At 47.1% G+C, this 22,065-nt stretch overlaps 1 protein-coding gene across 16 annotated transcripts; it reads left to right on the plus strand.

Moving 5' to 3' along the window:
* Positions 1–1,791: 1,791 nt before the first annotated feature.
* ZNF384 (zinc finger protein 384) lies at positions 1,792–21,368 on the plus strand. Of its 16 annotated transcripts, XM_035028356.1 has the most exons (13): positions 1,792–1,997; positions 2,209–2,270; positions 3,142–3,201; positions 9,084–9,154; positions 9,439–9,676; positions 9,912–9,959; positions 10,158–10,491; positions 11,354–11,446; positions 15,110–15,334; positions 16,039–16,221; positions 17,750–17,828; positions 19,294–19,452; positions 20,024–21,368. In XM_035028356.1, exons 4-13 carry the CDS (start codon positions 9,089–9,091, stop codon positions 20,393–20,395), a joined length of 1,797 nt encoding a protein of 598 aa, XP_034884247.1. In that variant the 5' UTR covers positions 1,792–1,997; positions 2,209–2,270; positions 3,142–3,201; positions 9,084–9,088; the 3' UTR covers positions 20,396–21,368. The 16 variants fall into 16 exon arrangements, with proteins under 16 accessions (XP_034884247.1, XP_034884250.1, XP_034884253.1 ...); XM_035028359.1 differs by lacking the exon at positions 2,209–2,270 and having other exon boundaries at positions 1,802–1,997; XM_035028357.1 differs by lacking the exon at positions 1,792–1,997 and having other exon boundaries at positions 2,021–2,270; positions 3,044–3,201.
* The last annotated feature ends 697 nt before the right edge of the window (positions 21,369–22,065 follow it).

Here is a 22,065-nt window from a genome sequence, read left to right on the forward strand (position 1 = left end):
ACACTGAGGCTCAGGGAGTACCAGTTAATGAAAATAGGAAAAGAATAAGAGGACCACCGGGACTTAGAGTGATTACTACGATTTTGCTCCCACTTCTTTACCTCAGCCCCCAAAGTCAACGTTTCTGGAATTAGCCATTTCTAACCCATGCAGCAACTAGGTCTGGTCACATCTGAGCCCTTAAGATCTTATCCTGCCAACTGTTGCTATTCAGTTAACACAGACTGAGTGCAGAGCCCAAAAAATATGGTTGAGAGAGGAGACATTTTCAAAAGGATATAAACTATAATTACAAACCAAGGATACGTATCTCCTATTTAAACCTTTAACTTAAATGTTTATTTTTAGGTGTTTTTTTGCTACTTCCTTGCTGTGAAAAAAAAAATCACTTAAATCTTGTCTTATTTTCATTATCCGTAAAGAGAACATTACAATTATTTTTATTTGCGTTGTTTTGCTTTCTAAGCAAGGGGCTATTACTGTTAGTAGGAAGGACTTCAATTCTGCTTCAGCCAAAATAGAGCTCAGCTCAAGGGGATTCTGGCCAGATCAGGGTGCAGACAGCATTCATTTACTCAAATAGCATATATTTATTCAGCATCTGCTTCGTATTCAGCAAAGCAGTGGGAAGGATACCATGTACGAGACCGTTTCTTCCGTGAGAAACGGACAATCTTGCTGAAGAGTCATGTATATGAAATAGTTAAAAGAGCAACAAAAGGTACAGACTAAATGCTGTGGAAATTCAGAGAACGGAACCGTTATGTGTTCGAGCAATCCCGTAAGGCTTCCTGAAAGACTTTACAGTGTTCATTTATGCGACAGACGTTTACTGACCACTTACTAAATGCCTGGCTCTGAGGATACGGCGGTATCAAAGCCCTTGCCCTCATGAAGCCGATATTCCAGCAGGAAGAGGTGGACAGCAAACAATATAATATCAGGGGGTGATGAGTGCTCTATTTAAAAGTAGAGCAGGGGGGCGCCTGGGTGGCTCAGTCGTTAAGTGTCTGCCTTCAGCTCAGGTCATGATCCCAGGGTCCTGGGATCGAGCCCCGCATCGGGCTCCCTACTCAGCGGGAAGCCTGCTTCTCCCTCTCCCACTCCTCCTGCTTGTGTTCCCTCTCTCGCTGTCTCTCTCTCTGTCAAATAAATAAAATCTTAAAAAAATAAAATAAAAAATAAAAGTGGAGCAGGGTGAGGAGATAGAGATGTGGATGGGGGCAACAAGAACATAGAGACTCAAAGCCAAGAGTACGTGGTGTGGTCAGGGAGAGGTTATCAGTTACTCTTGGGGCCTAAGTAGGGACCTCAGAAAACAACTGACATATCCTCATCCCTTCCCGCAATTCAAAACACTGAGATATTGAGAGTATAACGAAAAATAATGGTAACTTCCTACATCAGTTTATTCTACGCTGAGGGAAGGGAAACGGATCCATAGTCTTTTAAGAATCCCTACCTGAAAAAAAAAAAAAAGAATCCCTACCTGCCTTCCCCCCCCCAACACACCCCACCCCCGGCCCCGTACCTGATGCATAATTCATAAACCTGTCGGCTTTCACCCTCCCACTTCCCCAGAAGTCCCTTCCGGAAAGCCGGGACCGCAATTCTGAAGGTTCAGCTTCTGCCCTTAGCGGAATCCGCCTTCGCTTCCGTTGCGGCGTCACATCCACACAGGACTCTATCGCGTCCCTGGGCAGAAGCCACTTCCGCCCCTACTTGTCGTAACTTCTGCCCTGAATATCCCGGAGCGCTGGCAGCGCCGGATATGCTCTGCCGCTCCCGGAAGTGACTCGACCTTTGCATTCCCCCCCCCTTTCCCCTTTACCGCCCCCCCTGCATTGCCGTTTCCCTCCCTCCCCCCTTTTCGTTTCCGGCGCTCCCGCCTTCTGTCCGCCGCAGCTCTACTCCGAGTCTGTTGGGGGGAGGGAGGGAGGGAGGGGGCGTGGAGGAATCGGGGTTCTCGGAAGCACGAGCTGCAGCACCACTTCCGGGTGAGTGTTAGGGGAGGAGGGCCGGAGGGAGGGGGCCACCCACTGCCTCGCGCCCCCGCCCTGCGGGTGTCTCGCGCGCATTCCGTGCGTGTGAGTGTGTGGGTCTGTCTCGCGCCGAAAGTGCGTGCCCGCGCGCTCCGCCTCGCGCTCTTCCCCCCTCCCTTCGCCCCCTGCTGGTCCTCCCGCCCCACTCGGCTCCCTCCTTTCCCAGCAAACGCCGCCCCTCCCGCGCTCTGGCTCAGGCTCTGGCGCCGCCGCAGCCGTCGCCGCCGGGTGAGTCTCGCGCCGCTGCAGTTGGCGCGCGCCAAGCTCTCTGCTCCTCCCCCCTCCCCTTTTCCTTGGGGGGGCGTGGAAGGGGGGGTCCACGGTGTGACTGTATGTGTGTCCGTCCCGGAACCGGAAGTGGTTGTTGGAGGAGCGGGCGATGGGGAGGAATGGGGGGGCTTAGGGGGCGGGTGTCTGTCTGGTGGGTGGCAGAGTTCAGCTCCCTGGAGGGGAAGGAGGGACGTCCCAAAGAAGGGTCTTTGAGGAAGGGGTGGGGGGTGACATCAGGAGAAGGCTCCCAGGGGCTGTCTCAGGGGAGCGAAGGTGTTTTGGGGACAGCTGGGGTGTCCAATAGGTAGACCCCTGTGCAGGCTGAGGGAGGTACTTCTTGGCGCAAGGCCTTGGGTAGGCAGGGGCGAAGTCCTCGAAGAAGTGGGGGGGAGGCCAGAGGAAGTGGCTGGGCCTGAACTGGCACTGTGCCTGACACAAGGGCTTGTGCATCCCCCTAGTCTTCAGCTTTGCCTTCTGAGGCAATCCTCAGGGGGCAGGGGCCCATCTCTTCCTCCAACTCCTCTGTTCTCTGACTCCTGCTTACCCGTGGCCCTGGGGAATGAAGAAGAGCCAGTGTCTGAGCCCAGGAGTGGAACCCAAACACTGGTGATAGAGTTCATCTTAGTTCCTGGGAATTGGATTTATTTCCCTTGTATCCACATCGTGGGTGGCACTACACTCCTTATTATCCCATTGCATCTTTGGATTTTGGGGGTCTGCCTGCCTTCCAGACTGACTGCTGACAGTCAGAAGAATTCCTGAGGTTCTCCACAGTTCCCTGGTGGCTGCACCCTTACTGGCCCCTGTAACTCAGACAATTTGTTTACAGAAAGTTCAGGAGCCCTGGAAAGGAGAAGGAATAAGACGACAGGAGGAAGAGAGAGAGAGGGTAAGACAATTTTGGGTTAATGGCTTTTCTGGTTTGGGGGGAGAAGGGGTCATAATTAAATGGGCTTCTTGGGGACAATGTGACAGAATTCTTCTAGTAATAGCAATTTTAATACTGGTGTTTGTTGTGAGAGAAAAATGATCTCTTGAAGATACCCAGGAAGTTTTTGTGTAAAAAGTTAGCGCCGTACCCCATCACTTTCCATTCCCACCAGTATTCAGAAATGATTTATGAAATGTCCAAGTGAAATCACTGAGTAGGGTTGCATTGTGTCCAAAGGAGAAATTTATTCTGCTTTAGGGACAAATGGGCCCCAGTCGCCAGTATAGTCCTTGTGGTAGAGCTTATGGAATTGCTTTCCTGGATTTGGAACAAGCAGAGTTGAGTTTAGAGTGGAGTTCATAATCTTAATGTCACAGAGGAGTGCTTCAGGTGGACCTGTTCAGTGATTAGTATCTGTGACACAGGGTTATTTCAGTTTGGTGTGTCAGGGTGAAGTTTTCAGAAAAAAAAAACAACAACAAAAACCCAACACCTGGTTCGTGGTAGTTTGAAGTAAAGTGGATAAAATTGTATGGAGTGAACTTCAGAAGAAGGTCTGGAAGAATTCAAAATAATGAGGTTTGATGGTGGTAGAGTTTTAGGTAGTCTGAAAATGACAATGTGAGACCCAAAAGAGTTTGAGTTCAGAGCTTATAATCCTAGAGATGTCTTCTAAGGACCAATTCCAGTCTGGTTTATAAAATTTATTCCCTATAGGCTCCTGAGCCAAGTTGATAATTAAATATTAAGTGCATATTTCCTTTTCTCCAACTGCCCCGCCCCCTTTTCCCTGCCCACTTTTTTTTTTTTTTTTTTGCCTCATATTTCCTAGATCCATCATTTATAGTGAAGTAGGCAGGACAGGGGGAACCACTGTGCTCTTCTTCCCACAGGGTACTGGGTACCATAGTCCAGCGGTACCCAGGGTAGACATTGCTGGCTCAGATTGCCAACTTTGTGGTGGTAGTGGTCCTGTTGCTGTGTTTGGGCATGGTGTGATGGTCTTTCCCAGTAGAATTGGGATAAACCTATTCTGGGTTATTTTGGACTTGGAAGAGTTCACAGATGGTAGGAAGGCCCCCAGATTCTATTGGGATGGCCCTTGCTGAGTGCCCTTAGAACCTGAGGAAAAAGATTTTGTTTCCTTACTGAGAGAAAAATGGTTCTCTGTGTTTCTTCATTTCAAGTCCTTAGCTAATATTGCAGCCTTCCTGCAGCTGTGCATTTTGGAGCAGCTTTTCTCTTTAGAGTGTCTGAGGTGCGTGGGTCAAGTTCTTTCTGCAGTTGAGTTTGGGTTGATTGTTCTTTCCATCTCTATTTATTGTTGGTGCTTCTAGTTGATGATTACTGAGCTGGAGGCTATAGACCTGATACTCTTGGGTAGTACCTTTGTAATTATGTGGTCTTTATGTAATTGTCAGTAATTGTCACTAGTAGTCCTCGGTACGTGGAAGTATTTCCCTAACTCTCTTCCTTTTGGGAGCACTTGAAGCATTTTATTTCTTTCTCTTTTTTGAGCTGCCTCCCATCACCATATGCCTTATGAATTTGTTTTAAGGGGTTTATTCTCCTCCATCCTCTACCCAAATAGAAACTTAGTAGAATAGTAAATTATTCAGAGTCAACCACTGATGTGGGACCTAGAATTAGATTCCAGAAGTCTTGATTTCTAGGTTCATTCTCCAGCTCCTACACTTGGTTGGAGCAAGTCTTTCATGATTTTCTCAAGACTTGTTGTGTTAAGAGAATACTGCTTTCCTGAGGAAAAATCGGGCTTTATTTGAAAAACAACAATTTTTTTAAATGTAGTAAGTACCAGGAAAGAGACTGTAGTCTTTTTACCATGTCTACCAAAACCACATGCTGCAGGCGGTGGCATCTTTGTTCCTGAGTGGCTGGTTGCGCTGTGGAAGGATGGACAGATGGACAAAGCTCTGGTGCAAGAGTTCAAGACTTACTAAATGTTTCGTGGGTGTTACTTAATAATTGTCTTTTTTCTTCACCTCCTCAGTGCTTCCAAGATTTTTTTTGAGATTGGAAAGGAAATGTGTAGTTCTTTGACCCTCTTGAAAGAAAAATACTGTTCAACTTAATTATAGTAAACCTTCCTTTTTGTTAACAGAATGCTTCAGGTATGCTGCAATAGTAAAGTTGAAATTAGAACCCAGATTTTCAATCTGCAACATTCTTCTTTCTACTTACTATGTTTTCTTTCTTTCCTGCTCTTTGGGTCTGTAATAAAAGCCTTCTACTTCCTTCCTAATCTAGGGTAAACCAGTTCTTTTTATTATCATTGATATGTTGGCATAATCATCAAAACTGGCACTCTGTGTAGAAATGGGGTTTCCTCATAATATCATTGGGCTTCTTCAGGTTTTAAGAATGTTGGTATATGCCTGCTTGGATGTCGGGATGGTTTGGGGAGGAGAATTATTCCATGAAACATAGAAAGTTAAGAGGTTAATGGACAGTAAAAAGGTATCGAGTGATCTGGCACCAGGAGCGCCCTTTTACACAACTCCAGGGGGCGCCATTTACATTGTATTCTGGCAAGAGCCTTCCTTCTTGGCTCTCCATTTGATCTCCTTTCAGGGATATAGAGATTGAAGTCAGCCTTTTCAGAACAGTAGTATAGCATATAGGTGTCATTTTATAGGCAAATATTACTTCTAGTTGGGTGAGCAGAACTCTCCGTGTACCCCCCTCTTTGGGGCAGACATGTTTATCGGAAGCCCACAAGGCACATTTATCAGTGTCCTAGGACCAGCTGTGGTTCTGATCTTCAGCTTTGTTCTCTTAACCAAAGCAGAGGGATAGCCTGGGTATCCAGGGAAGTGGAGAGGCCATTTATTCAGTTAACCCCTCCGGATGGTCTGGCCCTTTTACTCAGATTCCATTATTCTAAAATCAATTAACCTTGGTGGCCAAGTGAGGTCTCCCAGGTTGTGGACAGAGAATATCCTCTTTTAACTGCATTTTTGCTGTTATCAAAAATTTCATTTTTGGAAACATTTACAGAGAACTATCTCAAAAATGCATAGTCCATTCCTGGAAATGCTGTAAATTTTAGTTGATGTATCAAGTCACAATATCAGAGTGTATATACTTCAGTTGTAGGGTTCGGGTCTCTTGTAGAACCCACATTCTTAACTTGCTCTTTGGTATCGGCATTCAGATCCCCGCTCTAATATTTACTGTTTGACTCTGTGACTCCAGTTTCCTTATTTGAAACGTGGAGATCCCAGTACCTACTTCATGGAGTTGCTGTGGGGATTAAATGATGCAGTCGTTGTGAAGTACTTTGAAGGGCTTAGAACAGTGCCCTGAACACAACGAGCAGTTAATAGATGTTAATGGTGATGGTGGTGGTGACATTGTCCTGTCCTCCACGTCACTTTGTGTGCCCCCTTTGTAAGAACCCACAGGGGCTCTTTCTCTCAGAAAGTGTTTCACCTGAGCCACTTGTAGGACAATATGAATGGATCTAATCTTTATTGGCAGGGAGGAGCATTGTGCTTCGGAAGACATTCTTATTTTCAGGCTTTTGGTTCCTCCCTTCTAAATTTTCACATCCCTAATGTGTTTACTTGCTTGACTCTTTTTTTTTTTTTAAAGATTTTATTTATTTATTTATTTGAGAGAGAATGAGAGCACATGAGAGGGGGGAGGGTCAGAGGGAGAAGCAGACTCCCTGCCGAGCAGGGAGCCCGATGCAGGACTCCATCCAGGGACTCCAGGATCATGACCTGAGCCGAAGGCAGTCGCTTAACCAACTGAGCCACCCAGGCGCCCTACGTGCTTGACTCTTTAGGGGGAGATTATAATTAGACCCTCCTTTCTTTACTCTGCAGCCTAATTCTCTACTTCATTGCCACCATATGCCACCACTCTTGTCTGTGTCATTTCTTTCAACTAGAAGGTTAGAGAGATGGGGGTTATGAGTTATGGTTTGAGCCCCCTAGCATTGTTTTCAAAATCTGTATGTATAGAGTCCACTGTCATTCAGTCCATTAAATGTGGACTTGCATACTGGGTGAGGAGTTCTGTGTTGGAGACCGTGGGGAGGTCCAAGATGGGATCCCAGCTTCCCAAAAGGCTTGGCAAGATTGGATCGCCTTAAACTGTGATCTGATCATTTCTTGATTTCTGTCGCCTAAGGAGGACCTGAGACCCCTTTATAAAGTTAGTCCTAGAAGGAAAAGGTTAGCACCAATGTTGGAGACTGTTCTGATGTATTTTATAAGTTGGGGAGCAGGATGTGCCTGTGGTTGATTTCTCGAGTCAGTTAATTATTGAGTCTTATTTGTGTGAAGTTGTAGTCACAGGTTTGGTGCATTCCTCTCCTCTCCTTTGCTACTTTTTAGGAAAGAGTAGGCTGCAATTCAGTTCTGCTTCCCTTTATAGGTTTTATGAAAATCGAGAATGCTGTTTAATAGAGCAAAAAAATGTGATGAGATTTCTGGAGAAGGAGAAGGAACAGGGTTACGTTTAGAGTGATGTCCCTTCTGTTTCTCCTCCTTTGTTACAGATTTTCCTAGTTTTCTTAATCTACTTCAAACCTGGTTTCTGTGCCCAGTGTACCCTCAGTACTTAGCAGCTCTGGTATCTGCCTCCAGCACATCCTCAGTGGGACCCACTCGTGGCTGTAAGTCACAGGTCCTTCTTCCCCACCTAAATCTTGGTGACTTCTGGTTCAGAGTAGCAGCATGATGATAATGTTTATTTCCTGCTGTTCATCATTTCCCCATTCCAGCAGTTTCATACTCCCTCTTCACCTGCCTTCTGCTGGGCTGGATCTTTCTAGGTCCCAGATTTGGGGAAACTACTCTTGAATAACTGTCACTAACATACCACCTTGCTAGGAGAAGTGATCAGAGTGGGAAAATGGCGGGATTTCTAGGTTCTGTACCCATCTGTGACTTGCAACATGATTCTGAAGGATTGCTCATCTTGCTTATTCCTCCCTCCCAAAGTTTTAAGCTTAATTATCATCCACACACAGAGAAGAACTTGAACTCTCAGAAGCATCGTGTTTGAGAATTACAAAGAGGAGTCTAGTACTGTGTTAATGTGTTCTGGTCCACTATTGTCCCTTTTCTGAATCCCTGTAAGTAGGAATCTGGGTGCTACTGCTACTCCTGGTGCTAGAACGTTCTTTTAAACTGGTGATTCCAGGTTCTCACTGCTCCGTTCAGCATGTGTAGTACCCAGTGCAGCACCATGAATGTTCTTAGACCTTGGTGGGTTTGGGGGGGCATGGTCCCCAGGTATCATCTGGCACTGATTGTGATTCCTGCCAGTTTCACTCTTTAATTCCCTTGGGCATTTTGTGTTTTGGCCTAGAACCTTTTCAAGCTGCATAGAACTACAAATGTGTCATTTGGAAGTCTTAAAATGTTTTATTTCAAGGAAGGTGGATTTGTGGGATAAAGGAAAAGAAGAGCAGGGATAGGTACCCTGGCTGTTATTAAGTCAGTCAGTGATTTACTTCGTGTGACTGTGGGTATATCCCTTCCCTGCTAATGACTTGACTTTCTCTTTTTGTCACCAAAGGAAAGTATTACCAGGTTTGTTTCTTTGGGTTATGGGAGACATTCTGTAGGTGAGATGTGTATACAAGTTCTTTCATTCGCATCTTACATAGGATAGGCTCTGTTGGATTTCATGCTGAGTGGCTCTCTGGGACTAATATGGCAGATCCTGAGATCTTCACTCTGAATTCCCAGCTGTATGGTCAGGTGCCAAAGAAGGGGCCAGGAATTCCTTAACTGCCCTTCTCCGTTGCTGCGTTTCTTCAGATTTAGTCCTGAGTGTGATGTGGTTTCTCTTTCTCTCTTCAGGTAGAATGGAAGAATCTCACTTCAATTCTAACCCGTACTTCTGGCCTTCTATCCCCACAGTCTCAGGACAGGTAGGTGGTGTTTGGTTTTTGCTCCTTCCCTTTCACGTACTTTTTTCAACTCTGAGCAGTAAGTTCTATTACTGTGGAGACTGAAGCAATATAAATCATGTGCTGTTTCACCAGGTCCCCCATCACTGAGAATTCTAATTTCTGTCCTGGCTTCTCTCTGGAAGCACAAAGATATTATACTTCTTGATCTCCAAGGAGGACAGACCATGCATAGTGCTTAGGGAGCAGACAAAATCGGGCTCTTTCTGAGGAGACCGCTTGCCTCCCCTTTCCTTTTCTTTTAGATTGAGAACACGATGTTCATCAACAAGATGAAGGATCAGCTGCTGCCAGAGAAGGGCTGTGGGCTGGCTCCACCCCACTACCCCACCCTGCTGACAGTGCCTGCCTCAGTGTCCCTGCCCTCAGGCATCAGTATGGACACAGAGTCCAAGTCAGACCAGCTGACCCCACATAGCCAGGCGTCCGTTACCCAGAATATCACCGTGGTCCCTGTGCCGTCTACAGGACTGATGACTGCTGGTGAGCCACTCTGCTCTTCTCCAATCTGAGGTGTTGATCTTCCATGATCAGTACCCCAGGCTGGAGGGCTCCAAGGACATGGGGAGTGGGATATGTGTTTGATTACTCAATCACATTTTTATTAAGTGCCTACTGTGTGCCTAGCAATGCGCTAGGCATTGTGGGGGATACAAAGAAGTAGAAGATGCGGTCCCTGCCTTTGAGGAGGTGACATTCTTTCCTTCTCTGAATCAAGGAGTCTCCTGTTCTCAGAGGTGGAGAAGAGAAGGGAGTCAATCAAGGGGTAAATCTCACTGTTAACCGGGGGTGGGGTGGGGACAGGGGTTAGGAGACCATTATTTTTCTATAGGGTTTGGGGTTTCCTATATACTCTGGGCTGGGAGGGCGGTGGTGAGGGGTTGGTTAGACAATGATCTGGGGGAAATTAAATAGGATCAGGACTGGACAACATGACACCATCTCCTTTTTCTCCCAATCCTAGGTCCTGGTTTGGTAATCACGTCCCCCTCAGGCTCCCTTGTGACCACAGCCTCATCAGCTCAGACCTTCCCCATTTCGGCTCCCATGATTGTCTCAGCTCTTCCCCCCGGCTCACAAGCCCTGCAGGTGGTCCCTGACCTCTCCAAGAAGGTAGCATCAACCCTAACAGAGGAAGGAGGCGGAGGTGGTGGTGGAGGTGGCAGTGTGGCCCCTAAGCCCCCTCGGGGCCGGAAGAAGAAGCGGATGCTGGAATCAGGCCTACCTGAGATGAATGACCCTTATGTCCTCTCCCCCGAGGATGATGATGACCATCAGAAAGACGGCAAGACCTATAGGTAAGGATCAGAGCCAGGGCAGCAAGGGGTGAGGATCACTGTCTCAGCTTACCTACCCCCTTTGTGTCTTGCCCCTAATCGGGCTCTACACAGACAGCTTTCCACGTCAGATCCACTTGCATGTCAGGTGTTCTGTTGTGGGGCAGGAATGTAGAGCTTCCAACTAGCATTTCTCTAGTGACTCTTCCCCAGGACGCAGACCCATTGTATGCCTTCCTTTTTGGGGTTGTCAGCATTGACTAATTTTTGAATGACTTAGCGGAGTTTCTTCCTTATGATAAGGCTTTAGATTGGATTTCAGACTCCGTCTCCAGCTCCTTTGTGCTTTCTACACCTTCCATTCCTATTTTTCTAAGAAGCTGTTCTGATAAGCCCCTAACCTTAACCTGCGTGCCATCCACTGGTTCTTGGGCCATATTTGAGCACTGACTGTCTGACCCTGCATGGTTGGGATGATGGGAGGGGTCTGTATAAAAAGATGGGAGGAACAGGATATCGCCCTTCCCCCCCCGCCTTGGACTATATGCTTATAAAATGCCTGTTTGCTCACTTTCTAATTCATGAAAGTCATTTTGATTCTCTACTTCCTTTAAGTTGTCCATTGCCAAATAGTCTTATATTTGCATGTGGCGCTATACAAAAAGAATTTCAGAAGCAAACTCCCTGCCCTTTGAAAGTTGGACGTCTTTTAATCCCCTTGAAAACTATCAAGGGCCCTAGTGGGTTTGGGAAGTCTGGTCCCAGGTTATAGAGTGGGATAACCACTGTCACATCTTTGATGCAGACAGGGGCAGATGTGCATGGCTGGGAGACTGGGTCTGTCCTTAGTGTACCGAGATGGGCAATGTTGTTCCCATTTTAGGAGCGAAGGGAACTGCGGCACAGGAAATGGACAGAGCCTTGGGCTCATGGATTCAGTTCCCGGCTCCACCACGAACTTGCTGTGTGACCCTGGGCAAGTCCTTTCCCCCTCTCTGGGCCTCAGTTTCCTCATCTGTAAAATGGGGAGAATTCTGTTTATGCCTCCCATTTGTTGGGAGTATATATATCAGCTAAGATTTGAAATGTTGGGAACTTCAAAAGAAAGAGAGAAGCAGTAGTTGTCATTTAGCATTTATTTGTATTTGTGTTGTACACATCTACTCCGGAGAGTAGCCACGACTACAGAGTGTTTAAATTCCTCTTTGTAAGTGAAAATGAGGGGAGTGTTGCTATGCAGAAAGTATTGAGCACTGCAGAATCCCAGCTCCTAATCCAAAAGTTCACTGCAGCTTTATTATTACAGGTGTATCCCACTTTATACAATAAAAGTGTTCCTGGAAAATGTTTACATCATATTTTATAAAGGTACCTGACAAGTTTGATTCATTTAAAAGCATCTTTTATATATTATTTTATAAAGTGAAAATCCCTTTTATTTTGTAGAAATCTGGATTTTTATGTATTTGCTTCAAGTGAGGTCATTGTGACATGGAGATACACCTCTAGCAAATGTGTTGTTGTAAGAGTAATGGGCTAGGTCTCTGACACTCTTTGGAGCTTTGCACGTGGATCAGGGTACTCTGATTCTGCCAAGGGTTTGTTTTTGTTTTTGCTTTTGCTTGTTCATTTTTTGGGCCCACATTAAAGCTATCTCTGGACTTCCTAAACTGTGTCTATGGGAAGAAATGTGAATATACAATTGGAAGGAAACCCTGGTAGCATTTTCTACACCCTTAGTGTTTTTGGAATTCTTGACCAGCCCCACACCCAGGTGACTAAGGAGAACTCTGAAATTAAGGGCGCCTAATTATATTCTAGGTGACTGGAATTTCTTTAGAAACTCAGAACTCTGAAGTTCCAAAGGAATCTTTTTAATCTACACACAACACACACACAAAAATAAATAAATCCCTATTTTCGTGCATGTGTGGGTCAACCACATTCATTCCTGTGGTCAGTGGCATTTGACTGGGTATTGTTGGACTTGGGTTCTATTAGTCTGGACAAGTCACCTTCTTTCTAGCTCTTTGTTCCCATCTGTAAAATGGGAAGATCAGTCACAGCCCCCCATTTGTCATGTGGAAATGTTTTGAGGGAAAATCAGAGTATCTGAAATTGGTTTTGAATATCTTAGGGAAAAAATGGGGTGACTCAAAGTTGTTATTGTAAACAGGGTCATTGCATTGCATGCCTTAAAAGGGGCCCCATTCTTGTGTTGGATGTGACTGCTGCCCACTGCCACAGTGCTCCTAAATCAGATTTCTTTCCAACCACCCAACACCTTGCATTAAAGGACTTGTGCTCTTTTATCTGGCTTCATAGGATTTCAGAGTTGGAAATAACTTTAATGGTCACCTAAGCCAGCCCCTTCTCTGTAGTTTTAGTCTTCTAAACATTCCTGACAGATGATAGTCTACCTCTCCTTGAATATGTCTAATGTGAGGAATCTCAGATTAGGTTAGAATCATAGCTTTGTGTAGTGAATAACTGTTTGCCCTTTGGCAAATTACTTAACCTCTCTGAGCCTTCAGTGTTCCTTTCTGTAAAACAGGGATAATACTTGCCAGGTTGTTGTGAGGAGCGAAAACAGTGTGTCTCAAATGCCTAACTGGTGTGGGGCCCTGGCAATATCTGGCACAACAAATGGCAACTATTATTATGGTTATTATGATCGTCATTTGAGACTGCTTATTTTGTTGCCAGTCCATTGTCTATGGATTTAAGTTTTGCAGATTCTTCTCTAGTTGGAAACTTGGATAAAGAGGGTTATTTTCTCATTTGTAGTTAATTTCATACTAAGGGTGCAGTTGTGTGTTCAACACTCACACATAAACTATGAGCTTTTGTTTGAGTTAAAATGAATGTGTAGTTCCACCTGTCTGAGAAATTTTAGCAACCAAGGGAAATTATGGTGTAACATTAGTACTGTTTCCCCTCCAAGTGACAATGTGTCCAGTTTCTAACCTCAGTGGAAGATTAGTAGCATGAGCTCATCCATGGGCACTGGTACTGTTAACATTTGTGCAGTTTTATTATTAGAGAGCACTTGGCTTAGCTTTGACTGTTCTGCGGGTTTGCCGACCCTTCTAGGGGAAGATATTTATCTCTCCATTTTACAGACCAGAAAATTGAGGTCTAGATTGATGAGCAAGCCTATAACTGAGCCCTGAGTAGAGCCCAGGTGTCCAGACTTGCATTGGCTGTGTCCTTTGGACTGTACTAACTATAAACAGAACCTGTGCGCCTCCCATATAATGGTTGGGCATGCCCAACGATAGCCAGGGATTGGCGAACTGGGAACCAGATTTCCTTCAGAGTTTTCAAGTGACCAGAGATGTAGAAATTGACCTTAATGATCGGAATTTCAGTAGAAACATTAATAATAGAGACCATACCCCCAAATAATGTAATATTTTTTCCTCTGAGGAGCGCAGAGTTCTTTTTAGTCTTGATCTCAGTTATTCTCTAAAAATTCTCCTGGGATCAGAAGAAAGCAGAAGTCATCACCCCACACCATCCTGAGGCCAGATTATAGAAAGAAGTTGGGGAGGAACCAGAGCAGAGGGACTTTGTCCCCAGTTGCCTGGCTTCCAGGTGCTGCCCTTCCTACCAGCTCACACTGTGCACTGCAGAGTTGTTGAGGAATGAGAGCATTCCAGCTCACACACAGATAACTCTTACTCGATAAAGTCTGAATAGTTGTGGCTTATCTTGCTCAGAGGCCTCCTTATTTGATACTGTTGGGCAATGTCAGAACAGGAAGGATTACCCACTCAGGTGATGGGTGAAAGTATATCAGCTGCTTATTGATGTCAGCCCAAAGTACTGACTTTGGGTCCATGTGGTAGGAAAGAGGAAAGGTTTAGCATGGAAGCTCAGTGTTTCACAAATCTTTTCCTCCTAAGTGTTTGAGGGGAGACAGCCCACTCCCAACAGTTACCTCCGCTCTTTGCAAAAGTAGTTCTCACTTGATGGCCAAGGGATTTGGGGGTGGAGGCGGCCGGTGGAACACCAGATCCAGGGTGCAGGCCAGACATACATGATTTGGAAAACCCCCCCCAAATAATTCCGATCCTTCCCCACCCCCATCCCTCTAGGAATCACTGGCAAAAAGGAAGTAGGAGAGAATCTGAGAGAAGGCAATTATGTGAGGAGACAGGAGAGAAGTCCTTCTGGGGAGTATAGTCGACTAGTTTGTCCTCATTAGCATCTCGGGAACTTGAGAAATACCCAAGGCATGTCCTTTATAGATGGGAAGTTGGGGAAGGGAGCCCTTTAAAAGTCTGAAATCAAGTTATAGGCAGAAGAAAAACAGAAGTAAGTCGATAAATCTGGCCCAACGGAATCCACATCAGCCTAGAGCCCATGATAAGATTTACCTGTCTTTTCTGGTTGAATTTTTGTTTCTCGACACACTTAGGGAGTCAGATCCTTCGAACATTTATTGAATATTTGTATTGTGTGGGTCTGTATGAGAAGCTTAGACTATAAAGATCAGAACAGCTCCTCCTCTCAGGGCCTTACAGCAGAGGTACAGTAAGTGGGAGATCAGATAGGCTGGTTTCTGTGGAAGCGGAGGGAGGGTGCAGCGCCCTGCCGGTGGGAAGGCTCTAACCACTGCCCTCGCTTGGCCCAGGTGCCGGATGTGCTCACTGACATTCTACTCAAAGTCGGAGATGCAGATCCACTCCAAGTCCCACACCGAGACCAAGCCCCACAAGTGCCCGCACTGCTCCAAGACCTTCGCCAACAGCTCCTACCTGGCCCAGCACATCCGTATACACTCAGGGGCCAAGCCCTACAGTTGTAACTTCTGTGAGAAATCCTTCCGCCAGCTGTCCCACCTCCAGCAGCACACCCGGTAAGGCTGCTCTTGGTTTTACCCTGCCGCCTGGCTGCGAGCCCCTGCCCCTAAGGCCACGTTGCCTGAGCCTACTCTTCTCTCCTCGTGGTTTCTCTTTTCCCTTTTGACTTGGCCCTTCGGGAGCCTCGCTTTGCTCTCATGACTGTCTGTGAAAAATAAACTCTGTATTTTAGCAGTTTGCGGGGGCCTGGGCAATGGTGGTCTCCAATCCCAAAGTCTGGAACGGTTTTTGTGGTTTCTCTCTGTGTCTGTGTTTGGAAATCTTCTGCAGAGCAGGCCCTGCTTATACTATATGCTTCAGTTCAGAGCCAAGGTGTGCATTCAACTTCAGGTCCATGGGGAGCAGGCGGTATTGGTCTTTGTTCAAATTACTATTTGGAAGCAGGGTATCTGTGGTGAGTTGCTAACCTTAGAACGAAGCAGAGGGTTGACAAGACTGAAATCGTTAAGGTGACCAGGAGCCAGGGGTCGCAGCTCTTCATCATCTCACTGCCATTCTAGCCACCGACGTAAGATCAGCAGCAACCTAGATCCGGGTGTCCTCGTCATTAGCCTCTCCAGGCCGGAGTGTGTTTGGGAGGAGGGAGGAGGGGGTGCTGTCATCCGTCAAGCAACATCATTTCACCCAGCAGAGAGCTGAGCCCGTGGTGTCGAACCGCTTCCTCCTCCCCCCTTCCCTCCTCTCCTCTCCTCTCCGGCAGGATCCACTCCAAGATGCACACGGAGACCATCAAGCCCCACAAGTGCCCGCACTGCTCCAAGACCTTCGCCAACACCTCCTACCTGGCCCAGCACCTCCGAATCCACTCGGGGGCCAAGCCCTACAACTGTTCCTACTGCCAGAAGGCCTTCCGCCAGCTCTCCCACCTCCAGCAGCACACACGGTAAGGGAGAGTGGCGGGCTACTGCCCCCGCCCCCGCTGGCATGCCCTCCCCACCCCCGCCCCGGACACACACAACAACCCGCATGCGGGGGGCGGGGGACAGACCTGGCTGGAGGAGAATACGACCGGCGTCTGGGAGAAGAAGCAGCCACGACCCTGGAGACAAAAGCGGACTCTCGGAGAGAACCTTTTTGGGGCACAAGCGGCGTGGGGGAGATGCAGTGACTGTGTGGCATTCCCTGATGCATGGGAGGAAGAGATGAACCCGGGGCAGAGACAGCTTCTGCCTTCATTTCTCTTGCTGCAAACACCAGTGCACACATCTCGCAAGATTTTTTTGTCCTTTGTGCCAAAGCAAGGGCATTTGATTGGAGAAGACCGTACTGCTAGCCCTTAGGGCACCAGTTGTGAGCAGGAGACATCATTGGCCTTGAGCTGGGTACCAGCCTCGTGACCCCTACAGCAACCAGCAAGGTTCCAAGGATGCCAGGAGTAGAGAACAAACCAAAACATGTCCAAAATAGTCACAGAGAACTAACTGGCCAACAAAATGAAAACGCTCATACTTCATAAGAATGCCCACCGTTTGTCCTGTGAATCTGGAGTGACTAGGAGGAAGTGAACCTGCCAACTGGAAGAGTTGATGTCCTTCAAGGGTATCTCAAGTTGAACTGGAGTCCAGACTTATTGCTCAGAAGCCTTCTCACCTGGCTGCTTCTGGATGCGGTGATTCCCCCTCAAAGGGGTCAGACATCTTGCTTTGCGAAGAGGAGGAGTTGGGCTTTCCTCACAAAGAGACACGTCTTGTGACGTTTCCAACATTTTATCCTGGAGGTCCAGAAAAGCACCTGGTCACAAAAGATGGCTCTGAAGTCTCTGATGAGGAGCAGGTGTCCGCAGACCCTCAAGTCCTTGGCTCATCTCAGTGGAGGGCCCTGTAGTGTTTGGGAAAGAGATTGAATTGGTACTAAACTAGGCATTTCTGCCCTTAGGGGGCCAGACTGGGAAAAGCCCCACGGAGTTTCCATGAGTGTTAATATCGCTGCTACTCTCCATAATTAGCATAACTCTGCTTTTCTTTGATACCAAAGCTTTTTCTGGGAGCAGTGTTCAAGGCTGAGGGAATAGGTTTTGGTTGTATGGTGGGGGCCAAGGAAGAAGTGTTCTATGTTTCTTTTTCCTTACCAATGTGTTTACATTATGTTTCTGAACATTCATTAGGGACAGCTACTGTAGGAGCTGACTTGTATGTCAAGTTGTGGACTGCCTGTGTCTTGGCTGCTAAGCCACCAGTCCCTCCTCCCCCATCAGAGGAGCCCAGCTTGAGCTGAGTGACGGAGGCAGTGAGCAGAAATCAGGCACCATGGCATGATCCGTGTCAGAGAGGAGCTGAGGCTGGGATCTCCTGGAACCCAGCTTGTACTCTCATAGGAGGGCAGGCGTGGCCTTGAGGAGGTTGGTTAAGGAGCCAATCCTTGAGTGGCCTTGCTGACATCCTTTCCCTTTCTTCTTTTCTCATCCCATGCAGAATCCACACCGGTGACAGACCATACAAATGTGCACATCCGGGCTGTGAGAAAGCCTTCACACAGCTGTCCAATCTGCAGGTAAATGTTACCCACTCCACACGGGGCCTTGCGTCTAAGACTTGGGTCAAAGTGCCATTTGACTAGTACAGTGGTTCCCGAACTTTTTCAGGACCCCTTTACGCCCTTAATTACTGGGAAACCCAAAGAGTTTTTGTTGATGTGAGTAATACCTGTCTACACAGAGAACGTGAAACTGAAAAACTTGAAAAAATACTTAGTAATTCATTAAAAAATAACAAACCTGGGCACCTGGGTGGCTCAGTTGGTTAAGCATCTGCCTTTGGCTCGGTTCATGATCTCAGGGTCCTGGGATCGAGCCCTGCGTTGGGCTCCCTGCTCCACAGGGAGTCTGCTTCTCCCTCTGCCCCTCCTCCTCCCACCCATTTGCTCAATTTCTCTCTCAAATAATAAAATAAAATCTTTTTAAAAAGTAATAAACCCATTGCATGTTAACGTATATGACGTATTTCCAAACATACACACCCGAAAAATGGAAAGATTGGCTTTTTTTTTTTTTTTTAAGAGAGAGAGAGTGAGTGTGTGCACAAGCAGGGCTGGGGGGGGCAGAGAGAGACTCTTAAGCAGGCTCCATGCTCAGTGTGGAGCTGAAAGCAGGGCTGAATCTCATGACCCTGAGATCATGACCTGAGCCGAAATCAAGAGTCAGACGTTCAACTGACTGAGCCCCTATAGAGAAAGATTGCTAAGCAATGATTCTTAATTTTACTTAAACATAAGGCAAAATAGGGGCGCCTGGGTGGCTCAGTTGGTTAAGCGACTGCCTTCGGCTCAGGTCATGATCCTGGAGTCCCGGGATCGAGTCCTGCATTGGGCTCCCTGCTCGGCGGGGAGCCTGCTTCTCCCTCTGACCCTCCCCCCTCTCATGTACTCTCTGACTCTCTCATTCTCTCTGTCTCAAATAAATAAATAAAATCTTTAAAAAAAAAAAAAATAATAAGGCAAAATAACCTGCAGTGTGGGGAGAAAGATTTCATTTAGATGTTTTCCATTAGACTCCAGCACGTTTTTAATGTTTAGCTTACCAGAAGATGGCTAGATGTTCCTACCTGCTGTGCTCAGTCTTTGCTACACTATATGTTAGGTAATCTCTGTACAGTCATGAGAGAATGAAAAGGCAAACGTGGTCTTACTATTATTTTGAAAATAGTTTTGAGTTTGGGGGCCCTGTGGAAAGCTCTTGGTATTCCCTAGCATCCCCCCATGCTTCACTTTGGGAACTACTGGGCTAGTGGGGCCAGCATAGCCGTCCTCCCTTTTCAGGCTCCTTGGATGTCCTGCAGGAGCTATGCCTCTTCCCTTAGCCTGTAACTCCTCAAGTTTTACTGAAAGCAGTTCCTGCTGCCTTCAGATGGAAGGAGAACCTGGGAGGCTGACACCCCAGCTCAGGGCTCTGGCATTAAGGTCAAGGAGGCAGGAAGGATGAGTCTGATGCACTCATCCTGATTTCTCCTCATTTTCCCAGTCCCACAGACGGCAGCACAACAAAGATAAACCCTTCAAGTGCCACAACTGTCATCGGGCGTACACAGACGCAGCCTCCCTAGAGGTACACCTATCTACGCACACGGTGAAGCACGCCAAGGTGTACACCTGCACGATCTGTAGTCGGGCATACACGTCGGTGAGTGCTCATGCCAGTGTCTGCCCTTCACTTCCCCATAGGCCTGCGGGACCACACAGTCCACCTCACCCCATCTTCCCGGAGAGAGCTCCCTAGCTCCAGCTCGTCAGAATCTGTAAAGAGAGGCGAAATTAAACAGATCTATAGCTAAGGAATTTAGGGGGTGCCTGATCCCTTAAGCCTATAGAGAAAGATTGCTAAGCAATGATTCTTAATTTCACTTAAACATAAGGCAAAATAACTCGCAATCTGGGGAGAAAGATTTCAGTTAGATGTTTTCCACTGGACTCCAGGAAGAGGTGGTAAAGTTGTTCCACTCAAAGATCTTTGGGGAAATGACAGTTTTCCCTGTGCCGGTTGAATGCCTACCGTGACTCTGAGGGTCTCCCTCTCCTTCCTGCCCGATAGTGAGCACTGACGGAGGCTCCTGGGGAGAACTTGCCCATGGCTCCAGAATGTCTCTGTTGAAGTATGGCTCTATTTAAAGTAAAGTAAGAGCCCAGGATGCTAGTTAGAAGTAACCTCTTTCCTTCTCTTTCATCCCTTAACTCTTTTTCTCTATCTCCTTCAGGAAACGTACCTTATGAAACATATGCGCAAACACAACCCTCCTGATCTCCAGCAACAAGTGCAGGCGGCAGCAGCGGCGGCGGCAGTGGCCCAGGCTCAGGCCCAGGCTCAGGCTCAGGCTCAGGCTCAGGCTCAGGCTCAGGCCCAGGCCCAGGCCTCCCAGGCATCCCAGCAGCAGCAGCAGCCACAGCCACCACACTTCCAGTCCCCTGGGGCAGCCCCCCAGGGTGGGGGCGGCGGGGACAGCAACCCCAACCCTCCACCCCAGTGTTCCTTTGACCTGACACCCTATAAGACGGCGGAGCATCATAAGGACATCTGCCTCACTGTCACCACCAGCACCATCCAGGTGGAGCACCTGGCCAGCTCGTAGAGACCTGTGCTGCCACCCACTGGGAAGAGGGGAAAGAAGTTCTGGTCCCTTCTTTCTCCAACTTCTCTTGGTGGGAAAAGTCTTCTTCCTTGACAGGCCTTGGCTCCATCTCCTTGGGCCTCAGGCACGGCCTTCCTACACAGGATACCATGCTTATTCTCAACTCCTCTTCAAAAGGAACATCAGCCCTCCTGATTGGCAAAGGAATAATGAGCTGGTAGTGTAATCCAGCAGCCTCCCCTTCTAAGCATAGCTTTTCACAATTGGGGGTTGGTGCTCAAGGGAGGGATTTGCTATGACCTCATAGAAACTTTTCCAGTGTGGGCACTTACCCTCTCGTTACCCTCATAATCCTCAAAGTTGGGGCTGATGGAAGACTAGAGGCTGGTGCTCCCGGATCTCTGAGAGAAGGGAGCCCTAAATGCAACCAGCCTCCTGTTCTATTCTTGCCTGCAAAAGAACAGAGGTTTCTCACATGCCCCGATCCCCGGGAGCCGTCTTCCCCTCATGGTCTCACTTCACTTCTACCTAATGCTGGAAGAGGGAGATCTGGGTGGGGGTCAGACCCCCTTTATTTGTAAAGGGGCAAGGGCTGAGATGTGGTCCCCAAGGGGCCGGAGATCCCCATAATGGTCAAGGGTGGCTTAGAAGTGTGGGTTATGGTTTTCCTTGGAGCCTCTCCCCTTCTCTGCCAGCCAAGGCCCCATACTCAGTCTCCCAATCCCAAAGCCAGAGGAGCTGTGGGAGCTTTGTGTTCTTTATGAAAGCCCAAAACAAGGGGTGTTGCAGAGAAGGGAGAGTTCAGGGCAAACACAAGGACTGGACTTAGCTCCCTAGGTGCCACGGTCAGTTGCCGGACACGGATTTATATATAAATATATATATAAATATATATATATATACCCACTCATCATGGCCATTTTTGTTGTAACCATTTCTGTGTTTATAAATGCATTATCTCTGAGAATTTTCATATTTGATGTTTTGTTTATTTTTGTCCTTATTGTTTCTCTCCACCCACCCTGTCTTCTGGCCAACGGCATTTTTATTTCCTTTTGTCCTTTTTTGTTTGTTTTTAAATCATGGCAGATTTCAGAGAAAAGAGAAAATGAAAAAAATCAGGAAACCAGTTGTTATAAAGCAATTTAAAATGAAGAAAAAAAAAAACTTATGTACAAACCAAGGGGTGTTTTTAGAACCTTGTATAGAAATAAATTCGTGTAAAAGGATCAGAGGCAGTGGAGCTGCTGATATGAGCGAGCATGGGAAGAAGCTACCTGGGGAGATGTTCAAGGGCAGTACTAAGAATTTACACTAGAGTGTGTGTATGTGAAGAGTGAATGCTGTGTGATGAGACTCGGTGTATGTATCCCCAAGCGTAGAAGGGCACAGCATTGATACTTAAAGTGAGATCTTGGTTTATGAGGGTTTCTACATACAAATCCTGTCATGGGGCCTGCGATGCCTAAATATATGAGAGCAAGGTTTCAGTCATGTGTTGATAAAACCACTAAGCTCCCCATGAAAGAAATGGAAGCATGCCCTCTTGAAAGGGCCTACACTCCTGCCTGAGCATCACCAGCTCAGGGCTAATGCCAGCCGGCTGAGTGCGTACATACATATATCTATTATCTATATCTGTAGGTTTGCAGTGGTGGGAGCCATAACCA

This window comes from Mirounga leonina, unplaced genomic scaffold, assembly GCF_011800145.1.
Source record: "Mirounga leonina isolate KUSES-001 unplaced genomic scaffold, KU_Mleo_1.0 Mir_201, whole genome shotgun sequence".
Lineage (NCBI taxonomy): Eukaryota > Metazoa > Chordata > Mammalia > Carnivora > Phocidae > Mirounga > Mirounga leonina.

Coding starts and splice junctions, on each gene's coding strand:
- ZNF384 (XM_035028355.1), top strand. CDS start 9,059: ATGTGGTTTCTCTTTCTCTCTTCAGGTAGAATGGAAGAATCTCACTTC. Junction 9,960..10,157: donor AGAAGGGAGTCAATCAAGGG/GTAAATCTCACT, acceptor TCCCAATCCTAG/GTCCTGGTTTGGTAATCACG. Junction 15,335..16,038: donor CACCTCCAGCAGCACACCCG/GTAAGGCTGCTC, acceptor CCTCTCCGGCAG/GATCCACTCCAAGATGCACA.